General features: G+C 45.8%; 1 protein-coding gene across 4 annotated transcripts in view; it reads left to right on the top strand.

Moving 5' to 3' along the window:
• Window positions 1–13,541, top strand: part of TUSC3 (tumor suppressor candidate 3) — a 206,907-nt gene that overhangs the window by 175,742 nt on the left and 17,624 nt on the right. For all 4 annotated transcript variants that reach the window (XM_069977660.1, XM_069977661.1, XM_069977663.1 and 1 more), the window contains one exon: window positions 5,276–5,339. In XM_069977660.1, the coding sequence (XP_069833761.1) occupies window positions 5,276–5,339 (64 nt within the window). The remainder of the gene's footprint in view (window positions 1–5,275; window positions 5,340–13,541) is intronic.

Raw genomic sequence — 13,541 nt, forward strand, 5'->3', positions numbered from 1 at the left:
AAATGTCTGCTATGGGTGCGTCTATGTATGTAGCCTATAGAACCCATCCCTACTCTCTGAAGAGGTCCCCTGACCCCCTTACTGCCTTGTTCTTACATTGAGGTAGGAGTTAAATTGAGAGGTAGTGTGCATGTGCAGCAATATTAATTTATCTCTATGAAAATTACAGAAGTAAACAAACGGTATTTATTCCTACATGCCATGACTTCAATCTTTAAGTATTTCCAGCAAGTCATAATTTCAGGCTATTTTACATTAAGAAAACCTACAAGCCGTGATGTCAACAGAGACATTATATGTTTCACCATAGTAGTGCTAAGGGAATCCTAAAAACATGATCTTTTAGAGGTACCAGTGGAATAGAGTTGAGAAAAAAAAAATGGTGGTGTCTGTTTCATACACATTTATCCCGGGTTCACACACAGTATGACACCGGCCATTCTGTGACATGGCCGTGTCACAGAATGGCCGGTGTAAGTGAAGATCATCACTTCTGGTACTGCAGTACTGGCCGGATTAACGTCATTTCTTTAGAATTGGGATTCCAGCGCATTCAGGTGTGCCTGCATTCCAATTACCCATAGCAGACAATGCTGGAGCAAAACTTTTGTTTGCTCTGTCAGTCTTGTGGGGACGCATTTTTTTTTCTGCGGCTGGTTGCAAAACTGTAACTACGGCTGAGGTTTAATGAAATTATACATAGTGTAAACCTAGCCTTATGGAATATTTGCAGGATGCACATACTGTAGGATGCCATATAAAACCCACACCTACTTCAATTTCCTCCATCTTCCCACCTTATGAGGCAGAAACTAGTCTCCCCTTCTAGGCAGGTAATTATTAGGAGGTTTCTATAGATTCTTTTTTCAAGAGTGATATTACAGCGCCCTCTATTACAGAAGAGACACCAGAGCGGATTTTTTATTCTTTATCACCTGAAGAGGCTGCAACTAGTCACTCCTCTTGGCAGGGAATGAATTGGTGACAAACCCTTAATACAACACCCCCAATATGGAACGGGCAACAGAGTAGATTTACTTTTTTTCCTATACAGCAGTGCTCAAACCTGATTATAATCCTGGTGCAACTGTACCATACGTATTTTTCTTCTCCTTGTACCAACACAACAGTTTGCACAAATAGCCTGCTAGACAGGCATGAATGTACTTTTTCCAACCTTAATGTATACAGTGATCTCATACAGAGCACTTAAAATACTAACCCACAGACCTTAAAGGATTTCATTTTCCAAGCATTAAACAGTCTTTTTGGAGAGTTAAGCATGTGTCATCTCATCTGTCACCAGAATTTTTAATTTAAGTCATCTCCGTCATTTCATATTGTATTTTTTCTTTATAATTGTTTTTTTTCTGACTGCTCTTGGCAAATATGCTGTCTTCTTGTATAATTGTTAACTGTGTGACATCTATAAAGGGAAGCATGAATTGTTCCTCACTTTGTGTATAGTTTGAAAGCATTTCTGATGTACCAATTTCATTGCCCATAATTACGCTTGACGTCTGACTGGTATTTATCATGTTTTACAGATGTTTTATTAATTAAGATCTCCTTATTTGAAACAACTTTCAAATGGAAACTAATAATTATTGAATGCCCTCTAGTCATTTCAGAAATTGGATTTCTCGTGGATGTGTTGCATTTTCAGTTTATTACAATTGTTGCCGATAAAGTAAATTATAATTTTTGCCCATTTATTTTATGCTCGATTTAAAAAATAAAAAACTACAATCAATATATTCAAATGTGTCAAAATTAATATATTACAGGCAACAGTGTAAATAAATGCAGAAATGAACGACGAGATGAATTGTAGAGGGAATCAGATGAATACGTTAAATTTACATCTTAGGCAGTTTTATTCCATATTTTTGTCTTCCTTGAAACCCTTTCAGAATAAAAATGTTAGACTTTCTTAAATGTTTTAATGATTCAAATGTGTTAGGAAAGATTAGAGCTCCATACACAGCAGGAATTTAGAACATCCGACACTTTCCTTATCAGCAGCCAAGAACGGACATAGCACTGATCCCAGTCACTGGCAACTAGGTGTTAACCTGGGGGGGGGGCTTTATCACCCAGTAGTTGATTGAGGGTGTAATAAGACACCAGTAAAATGACAGCATACTGCAAAACATTAGCATTGCAGTGTACTAAACAAGCAATTAAGAGATCACATTATCACTAAAGTCACCTAGAGAGTTTAAATAATTATTGCCACTGGCTCAAAATGTCTGAAGGATGAAAATCACGTTTAAAGTTATTTATCCAGAATGGTAAATAGAAAAACATCCAGTCCTAGAATTACTTATTTTGGGGGGTAAGTATCATTAACACAATTTTTTCATGTTGCGCAAAAATCTCTGGTCCATGTGCTAAATGTATTATTAGGTGCACAGCCTTAATAAATCTTGTGCATTTTTTGCATACTTTTTTTTTGGTTAATATTGAATGCCAGGGTCTGACTGGACTATTGCTGCACACTTTGCCATATGTTTTATATGAAGCAATAACGCAAGATTTTTTTTTAATGTATACCATCTAGCCAACTCCTGTGTGTGGCTGGCTTGATCTTTATGTCACTGTCTCCAGCAGCGCACCCCTATTAGATGGTTTTATGGCTCACTGTGGATGCTTTTCCAAACACATGTGCTACTGTATGCCACAGAAGTGCCAGCAGTCTCTTGCCTAAATTTTTTTGTCCACCACCAGGATTCCACTGATCACTATATCCCAACCCACACCCCTCCCCCCTTTTTTCCTCACCCATTCCACCTATTCTCTGGATAGTTGAAAATTTTAATTGTGATACCATGCCCTTTTCTCATTTTTGTTTTGTTTTCCCAAACATTCAATATATGAAAGTATACAAAGTGTTACAGGAAGCATACAGCTGTTTGAACAGCTCAGTTTCTTTTGCCTGGAGAAGCTCTACTGCAGCCATTTATTGTATGTTTACCGAAGGGACTAGAAGAGTAGCGCTGCACCAGCTGGCCACCTGTAGAAGTAAACCATATGGCCTTGTCTGTTCTATGAAAAAAATCTACTGGAAGGAAACAGTATATCAGGCTCTGTTTTGTCAGAAGAGACTGTAATGTGCTTTAAATTTTAGATGTTCTGTAAGTTTCTTACCTAACATTCATGTTTAGACCTAAAAGGGTTTGTAATGAGAAGCTGTTATGCTGAGAATGCAAAGTAAACTCCAGAACTAGTTTCCGACAGACAGTAAACCATGTGGGATTCAGAACATCTGGACTGGGACCATTGCGAACATTAAGTAAAACTGCAAATACACAGTAGACTGAACTCTATTTTTGCTTGCTAAACTATTTGTTCTTGTTGTGTAACACCTCTGGATAATTAGAAAGTGCTTGTTGGTCTTTTCTTATACCTCTTGCTTAATAGGTAGAATTTAAAAAGCTAAATGATACATTTGGATTTGAATTAAACATCTTAAAAAATAAATGAATAGATAAATTAATGGATTAAAAAATGTTAAATAAATTAGTAGTATTACATTTTGGAGCAGTATAGCACATGGTTGTCAAATTGCTACGATGACTACTGAATTCCGTGTAAAACAGGTAGTGTTAAATGTCCTCACTCATGAGGTGACACAGATCACAGTGGTATGTTTGTTTTGTACATCCAGTGCAGTGTTATTGAGACACTTCAAGCGACTCTGTACCCACAATCTGTCCGCCCCAAACCACTTGTACCTTCGGATAGCTGCTTTTAATCCAAGATCTGTCCTGCGGTCCGTTCGGCAGGTGATGCAGTTATTGTCCTAAAATAATACTTTTAAACTTGCAGCCCCGTGCCAAACGGGAGTATCTGTGCCCTAACTGCACCACCCCTCCGTCCCTCCACCCCACCCTCTTCATCATTAGGAATGCCACTGAAACATTTTCTACATGCTGAACATTGCACAGGTCCTTAACGATCAAGCCCATGTGCCGGTGGGGGGGGGGGGGGGAATAGGAGGCAATCTGCCTGGAGCATTCCTAATGATGAACAGGGTGCGGAGGAGGGACAGAGAGGTTGTGCCAAGTTAGGGCACAGATACTCCCGTTTGGCACAGGCTTCAAGTTTAAAAGTATTTTTTTAGGACAATAACTGCATCACCTGCCGAACGGACCGCAGGACAGATCTTGGATTAAAAGCAGCTATCCGAAGTTACAAGTCGTTTGGGGTGTCAGGTTCTGGGTACAGAGTCGCTTTAAAAAAGTATGGGGTCAGGTGGTGAAAGATTACCCTTAAAGGGGTTATTCAGAGAGATGACTCCTACCTGTTCTCTTCTCCTGTGCACCACTTCCTCCCTCTGGTCATCTTGGAAGTATACCTTCTAAGACAAGAGGGCACATGGGCATGCTGCAGGCATTGTGTGGGTGAAACCCCACAGGATGTTTAACATATCAGATAAGACCCTTTTTGCTCCCCAGATAACAGAAATATACATAGAGGCTTTAAATGTCATTAGGTTTCAACAGCATTTATTCTACTGGCTATACTAGTAGCATCTCCACAATCACAGTATACTCCAGGATGGAGGTTTAGAGAAGAAAGTTAAATGTAATGAAATTAGAAAATTATATTATTATTGTTGTGATTATTTCCGCCTGAACTCATTCGAACATTAGAATGTAAGATTGTGTTTTTATTAGAAATAATTAAAATCTCATTTTGTTATACTGTTCACCTAGAATGGGAAAATTTTAATCAGTTATTTGATCATCAATATTTTTTTTATCCAATGTTATAACTTTTACTGCATACCATTTTCACTTGTTTATCTCTCTATCGTGTAGAATAAAAGGAGATCATACTGATTGTGTTAATTCATTGTGTTGTAATGTGCGTCATTTATTCAACAATTACAATCCGTTATTGCAGGAAAGAGCCCAAGGTGACATGAGTCACACGTGCCGCTTCCTGCAAACCTCTGTATGTACCAGTAGTAAGCTGACAGGGAGTTGGATAGGGACAGAAGAGGTAAAGGACATAATCTCTCACGTCTGGCCTTAATACATTGCCACTTTGTCAGCCAGTCTCAATTTACTTCCTCCTAAAACAAGTGACTGTGCCACATAATCAGTGAATAGAGGGAAGGCTGGCAATGTGTGATTGGCATAATAAGTTAGGCAGAGGTTTTGCTCTCCATAAAAGACAAGAAGGATGAAATACACATATATAAATGAAATATACACGTGTTCAGCATTTATTACTAATAATGATAAAAAATTGTTTTCTTTCTCAGAGTTACATTCATGGGAGCAGCCAGGCTCAGTTTGTTGCAGAATCTCATATTATCCTGTTGCTGAGTATCCTTCCAATCACGTAAGATAAAATGCTTTTGTTATTGCTGCTTTTAACAAAGGTAGGTGCTTATACTTATAGTACAGAGAAGGGACTGTAATCTTCAGGAATATGGGTTATTACAAATAATATCAGCAATAATTTCGGTGGCTTTCTAGTGTAATAGTCTCTGGAATCGTATTATTTAGCCCAGCTAAACACTGTACATGGCACAGACTCTTTACAAATACTGTAGGTTATATGATATTATTTGTAGTAAACAATGCATAATGGCTAGCATTACAAATCACCTAGAATATAGGAAAGATGGAGCATCTATTGTATACTATAGCTGTTATGGTAAAGGGTTTGCATCTGAATAGAAAAACATGGAATAAACATATAGAAGCAAGTACTGTATACATATTTAGAATAAGATACAAATCAAATAAAAAAGGATCCACAAAGGGATACAAAGAATGCAGGACAATCAAAAATAAATATTATTGTAATCTTTATTTAAATAATTAATACTTAATAAAATTCATTAAAACAATGAAAAAAGATTAAACAGAACCATACAATAAAGAAATTGGTGAGGGGACATACATATATACTTTATGGAATAATATATTGCATATGCATAGAGAATGCTCATAGAAAAAAGTATAGATGTTGTAATGCAGGCAGCCTCCACTAGATGGCGAACAAATACAAATGCAGGAAGAGAGACATAGAATGTCAAGAGAAAAATAGTTTTTTCTTCAAACAGGCAAAAACCTATAAAGTGCCAAGGGTACTGGATAGGTACCAAACAACAGGTGAAGTCACCCAATCATGTTACATGTATACTAACCCAGGAGGATGCGTGTATTCAGCCAAGTCCCTCTCACCCACTCACCCTACGAACGTTTCGCTTAGCTTTATCAAGGGATGGGATGGGATATTTAGAAAAAGACTAATTACAGACAAGTTGGAGGAGGGTGCTCTATTCATTGAGGGATGTTTGCAGCCCTGTTCTCAGCATCAGTGGGGATCTAGGCAGTGATCAGTTTATCTATCGACAAGTCTAAATTGTTAAAGTGCAGTCACCATTGCTTAGCATGCCAGTACATAACTAGTGGGAAGTCTTAGACCTTAAATTAGTGAGAATGAAAAGTTTGTAGGAGGGCAAATTCAGGTTGTATAATGAGTGAATTTAGTAATATAAGAAGCATATTTTTGTGACAATGAGGAGAAGAAGGGTTTTAATAGACACCCTGTATTTCCATGCACACAATTACTGTTTGTTTGTTTTTTCTTAAAAAAGGGGAATTCCAATAAAATAAATGTATGACTTTCTAAGGGTACAATCTTATGTACTTAAAGGGACTCTGTCACCTCCAAAACACCCGCTAAACGTATGTTATCAGTAAACTATATATCAGTAGAGTATACAGCACTGATGCTATATCTGCAATTTATCTTTCTGTGTTCTTGCATTACTTTGCTATAAGCCACAAATAAAGGAGTCTAAATCGACCATTATATTCTTGAGCTAAGTAGTCCTCTCCATTATATTCTTGAGCTAAGTAGTCCTCTCCATTATATTCTTGAGCTAAGTAGTCCTCTCCTTTATATTCTTGAGCTAAGTAGTCCTCTCTATTATTTTCTTGAGCTAAGTAGTCTTCTTTATGCATCAACATGCCCACTCTGTAGGCTCACAACGGTGAAATACCAAGCAGTAGAAAGCTACAGATTACAGATTTGGAATCAGCATGCTTTATCCTACTTCTCAGAGTGAGAAATCTGCGCTGAGAAGTTCCGGCGGATTCCATTGCTCGCCACCACACACGGCCACACACATCTCTGCCCGTGCCATAGACTCCATTCTATGGTTTGGCGGATTCCGCTGTCTGTCCAAAGAACGAACAGGTTCATTCTTTTGACTGATGGCGGAATCCATCCGACCATAGAATGGAGTCTATGGCATGGACGGAGATGCGCGTGGCCATGAGCGGTGGCAAGCGATGGAATCCGCCTGAACTTCTGCGTGCGGATTCCCCAGTCAATACCCTTACAGTGGACTTTAGTTTAGGATTTTGAGGAGGGTGGGTTGGAGGGGACAGAGTCCCTTTAATCTGTTGTGTATTTCATGCTATGGATTTGATGCTGCAGTTTTTTTCCTATTAATTTATTCATATTGTTAAATCCACATAAAAAGCATAAAATGTGCCTCATCAAATCCACAGCAGATTAAGTACATGTGAACATACCCTACAAATGGGTGGGAGGGAGTCAAGCTCTTGTTTCTCCTCCATCATGACACACCTGCCCACTGTAACGCCCGGAGTAGTGGATCCACTGGACCGGCACCAGCGATGGCACAAACCTCACCAGGGAGCGGAGTCTAAGGGGCCGCTGGTTTTCACCAGAGCCCGCCGCAAGGCGGGATGGACTTGCTGCGGCAGGCGACCCCCAGGTCGCTACCCCTGGCTTGGTTGCTGGTGTCGGCAGGCGAGGCGTGGCAGGAGATGGCACAGGCAATAGTCTGCAGATGAGAGAGCACGTGACTGGCTGGACACAGGAACAGGTGGAGTGACAGGGGAACAGGAACCAGGAACAGGGACTAGGGACCAGGTAACGGACAGGACACAGGAACAACAGGGAGCTGGGCCAAACGCTATGGGAAGCATGTAGAGGCTCCAACACAGGGGACAGGGCATGCTGGGATTTATAGGGGAGTGATTGGTGCAACTACCAATTAGGAGCGCACTGCCCCTTTAAATCTGAGACAGCCGGCGCGCGCGCGCCCTAGGAGGCGGGGACGCGCGCGCCGGCCGGCACAGCGAGAGACAGGAGCGTGGAGAGGTGAGGCGCCCCCCGGGGCCGAACGTGTAGCAGCGCCGGGTCCCTGCACCGGGACCCCGGCAGCTGCATGAGATGGGGGGAGGTCGCGGCGGCGGCCCGGAGCATGGGACGCCGCCGCGGCCGTGACAGTACCCCCCCCTTTGGCCTCCCCCTCTTTCTAACCTGCAGGAACCTTTTGATGAGATCTTGGTCCAGGATGTTAGCCTCGGGTTCCCAGGACCTCTCCTCAGGACCAAATCCTTTCCAGTCCACCAGGAAGAACCTTCTCCCTCTGACAGTCTTCATGGCCAGAATGTCCTTAACAGCGTAGACGTCGTCAGAGACGGCTTGAGGAGCAGAGAACGAAGATCTATCGGAGAACCGGTTCAGGACCACTGGTTTTAAGAGGGAAACATGGAAGGAGTTCGGAATCCGCATAGTGGGGGGTAGGCGGAGTTTGTAGGTGACAGGGTTGATGCGTCTTAGCACCGAGAAAGGACCGAGGAATCGAGGGCCCAACTTGTAGCTGGGGATCTTGAGTCTGACATATTTGGCCGAGAGCCAGACTTTGTCACCTGGGAGAAAATTCGTGGCAGGTCTCCTCTTCTTATCAGCCTGGTCCTTCATGCGTTCAGAGGCTTTGAGTAAGGACTGTCGAGTTTGTTCCCAGATCGATTGCAGGTCAGATAACAACTCCTCCACGGCTGGGACTTCAGAGGATGGAGAGAGAGGCAGAGGAGGACGAGGATGATGCCCGTAGACCACATAGAAAGGGGACTTGCCTGTGGAAGTCGAGTCCAAGTGGTTATAAGAGAATTCTGCCCATGGGAGTAGATCGGACCAGTTGTCTTGGCGGCTTGAAACAAAATGGCGTAGGTAGTTGCCCAGAATCTGATTGACTCTCTCCACTTGCCCGTTGGTTTGAGGATGATAGGCCGATGAGAAGTCCAGCTTCACTTGGAGTTGCGAGCATAGGGCACGCCAAAATTTAGAGACAAATTGAGAGCCTCGGTCGGACACAATGTGAAGAGGAAGTCCATGCAGGCGAAAGATGTGTCGGAAGAACAACTGAGCCAGACGAGGAGCAGAGGGCAGACCAGGAAGGGCCACGAAGTGAGCCATTTTAGAAAAGCGGTCCGTCACCACCCAAATAACTGTATTGCCCGCAGATGGAGGTAGGTCAGTGATGAAATCCATCCCAATGTGGTGCCAGGGATGATCCGGGACTGGCAAGGGCAATAGTAGGCCGGCAGGTCTTAGACGGGGAGATTTATTCCTGGCACAGACTGCACAGGAAGCCACAAAATCCTTGACATCCTGGAGTAGATTGGGCCACCAGTAGTGACGGGAGATCAATTGCCCGGTCTTTTGAGCTCCTGGATGCCCGGCTACCAAAGAGGAATGCCCCCACTTCAAGATGCGTTTACGGAGTGCGGGGCGCACATAAGTCTTCCCGGGAGGCAGACTCTGCAGAGCAGAAGTGGCAACTGGTACTAGGCGGTCGGGAGGTATTATGTGACGAGGAGATTCCTCTTGCCCCATGACATCGGATGCTCGGGATAATGCATCGGCCTTTAGATTCTTCTCGGCTGGACGGAAGTGGATGGTATAGTTGAACCGAGAGAAGAAGAGGGACCACCGAGCCTGCCTGGGATTGAGGCGTTGAGCCGATTGGAGGTAGAGGAGGTTCTTGTGGTCCGTGTAGATGTTAACAGGGTGTTTAGCCCCCTCTAATAGATGACGCCACTCCTCCAGTGCCAACTTAATGGCCAGGAGTTCACGGTCCCCAATGGTATAGTTCCTCTCGGCAGGGGAGAAAGTCTTAGAGAAGAACCCACAGGTTCTGGTCTTGCCTGATGTGTCCCTTTGCGAGAGAACGGCTCCTGCGCCCACAGAAGAAGCATCGACCTCGAGAGAAAATGGCCTGGAGACATCTGGGCGGACTAGGGCAGGAGCGGAGGCAAAGGCAGACTTGAGGCTATTGAAGGCTTGTTCGGCCTCTGGAGGCCAACGTCTGGGGTCCGCCTTCTTTTTAGTGAGAGCCACAATGGGTGCGACCAGGGTAGAGAAGTGAGGGATGAATTGCCGGTAATAGTTGGCGAAGCCCAGGAAACGTTGGATAGCTCTAAGTCCCACCGGGCGTGGCCATTGAAGGACAGCTGCGAGCTTGGCTGGATCCATTTGTAGGCCCTGATCGGAGACGATATAGCCAAGAAATGGAAGACTGCGCTGATGGAAAACACACTTCTCAAGCTTGGCGTATAGATGATTGGCCCGTAGTCTTCGTAGAACCTGACGCACTTGTGCCACATGAGTCTGCTGGTCCGGGGAGAAGACCAAAATGTCGTCCAAATAAACAATGACGCAGACATAGAGGAGGTCTCGGAAGATATCGTTCACGAATTCCTGGAAGACCGCTGGGGCATTGCATAGGCCGAATGGCATGACCAGATATTCGTAGTGCCCATCCCTGGTGTTGAAAGCGGTCTTCCATTCGTCTCCCTTACGAATTCGGACCAAGTTATACGCTCCCCTGAGATCCAGCTTGGAGAAGATCTTTGCTCCACGAAGACGGTCGAATAGTTCCGGAATAAGCGGAAGAGGATAGCGGTTTTTAACGGTCACCTTATTTAAACCCCGATAGTCTATGCATGGACGGAGGGAACCGTCCTTCTTCTGAACAAAGAAAAATCCAGCGCCAGCTGGAGACGTGGATTTGCGGATGAAGCCCTTTTGTAAGTTCTCCTGGATGTAGGAGGACATGGCTTCAGTCTCGGGCACAGAGAGAGGGTATACTCGACCACGTGGAGGAGAAGCCCCAGGAAGGAGGTCTATAGGGCAATCATAGGCCCGATGAGGTGGTAGTGAGTCCGCCTCCTTGGCCGAGAAAACATCGACAAAGTCTTGGTAGTCCTCCGGTAGCCCGGATAGAGGCTTGACACAAGCAGGTGACCTTGTAGGGCACTTGGGTTGAGGAGATCTCAGACACCGGTTATGACAGTCCTGACCCCAGCTGAGAACCTCCCCAGTTCTCCAGTCCAGCTTAGGGGTATGGATTTGCAGCCAAGGAAGCCCCAGCAGGAGGTTGGAAGAGGAATGGCGCAAGACATAGAAGGAGATCTTCTCCTGGTGTAAGGCTCCCACCTGGAGGACTAGGGGTGCCGTCTGGCTGTACACCGCTTCGGTAAGAACCTCCCCCGTAACCGAAGAGATAGACCGGGGTTGGGCTAGCTGGATCACGGGTAGCCGCCATCTTTGGACCAACGAAGCAGAGATGAAACTGCCAGCAGAGCCAGAGTCGATGAGGGCAGTAGTCTGGAAAACTTGCCCAGAGGGTGTCTGGATGGAGACGGGCATAGTCAACCTTGGAGAGGTGGCATTCACACCTAGGGAGGCCTCTCCCACCGGACCTAGGTGCGGGCGTTTCCCGGACGCTGAGGGCGTTGGGGACATCTCTGCCGATAGTGATCCGTGCCACCGCAATAGAGGCAGAGATTCTGGTCCAGTCGACGGTTCCTCTCATCAGTCGTCAGGCGAACACGTTCCACCTGCATAGGAACCTCTGGAAGCGACTGGGACATAGGAGCAACAGGATTCTGGAACACCGGTGCCAGCCGAGGATGGCGACGGGGCAGACTCAGACGCCGTCCTTGCCGGACCTCTTCCTCTCTCTCGGAAAACCTGGTGTAGACTCTGGTAGCCAGTAGAATAAGATCGTTCAAGGAGGTAGGCAGATCCCGGGCAGCGAGCACATCCTTCACTTGGCTGGACAGGCCCTTTTTAAAGGTGGCAATCAGCGCGGCCTCATTCCAGTCTAGTTCCGCAGCCAGGGTGCGGAACTGGATGGCGTAGTCACCAACGGAGGAAGTCCCTTGGGATAAATTGAGGAGAGCAGTCTCAGCCGAAGACGCACGGGCAGGTTCCTCAAAGACAGAGCGGAACTCGTCCAGGAAGATTCGAAAATTGGCAGCAACCGGATCATTACGGTCCCATAGTGGCGTGGCCCAGGCCAGAGCTCTTCCCTCCAATAGGCTGATAATGAAAGCCACTTTAGAGCGCTCGGTGGCAAACTGACTGCTTAAAAGTTCGATGTACATAGTGCATTGGGTCAGGAACCCTCTGCACAACTTGGGGTCACCTCCATATTTACTTGGGAGAGCCAGTCGTAGTTTTGAAGAGACTGCCGGAGGTGATGACTGCTGAGCTGTGGTATGCTGTTGAACGGCTGCAGTCAGGTGTTGAATCAGCTGTGACTGTTGCTGAATCTGTTGAGCCTGTAGGGCAACCACTCGGGCTACCTCGCGGATATCAGGCACCTCGCCGGGATCCATGGTTGGAGCCTACTGTAACGCCCGGAGTAGTGGATCCACTGGACCGGCACCAGCGATGGCACAAACCTCACCAGGGAGCGGAGTCTAAGGGGCCGCTGGTTTTCACCAGAGCCCGCCGCAAGGCGGGATGGACTTGCTGCGGCAGGCGACCCCCAGGTCGCTACCCCTGGCTTGGTTGCTGGTGTCGGCAGGCGAGGCGTGGCAGGAGATGGCACAGGCAATAGTCTGCAGATGAGAGAGCACGTGACTGGCTGGACACAGGAACAGGTGGAGTGACAGGGGAACAGGAACCAGGAACAGGGACTAGGGACCAGGTAACGGACAGGACACAGGAACAACAGGGAGCTGGGCCAAACGCTATGGGAAGCATGTAGAGGCTCCAACACAGGGGACAGGGCATGCTGGGATTTATAGGGGAGTGATTGGTGCAACTACCAATTAGGAGCGCACTGCCCCTTTAAATCTGAGACAGCCGGCGCGCGCGCGCCCTAGGAGGCGGGGACGCGCGCGCCGGCCGGCACAGCGAGAGACAGGAGCGTGGAGAGGTGAGGCGCCCCCCGGGGCCGAACGTGTAGCAGCGCCGGGTCCCTGCACCGGGACCCCGGCAGCTGCATGAGATGGGGGGAGGTCGCGGCGGCGGCCCGGAGCATGGGACGCCGCCGCGGCCGTGACACCCATGAATGCGTTTGGTATTGAGCTCACTTCCATTGATGTTGATGTGACTGAGCATATCCTCCAACATGTGGATAGAAAAAAAGGAGCTATGTTTTTTTGTAATTCCTGGTCAACTCTCCAGAGTGATCATGCAACCCTTGTTAGGATAGCTAGGATCCTAGAGGTGAGACTACTATCAATCAGGTATTTATGGCATATTCTATAAATATAATTTGTCATAATAGCCCTTTACATTATTCCCCTGCATATTACATTGGACAAGGAAAACCACCATAATCTATCCTGTAAAATATGGTAAATGTTGACATTTTTGCAGCTGTAAGAATATTCTGCCTGAATTGCTAATGATGTGCACAAAATATACAGTAAATAACAATCCACAAGAAAGATGCA

Source organism: Dendropsophus ebraccatus, chromosome 7, assembly GCF_027789765.1.
Source record: "Dendropsophus ebraccatus isolate aDenEbr1 chromosome 7, aDenEbr1.pat, whole genome shotgun sequence".
NCBI classification, from domain to species: Eukaryota; Metazoa; Chordata; class Amphibia; order Anura; family Hylidae; genus Dendropsophus; species Dendropsophus ebraccatus.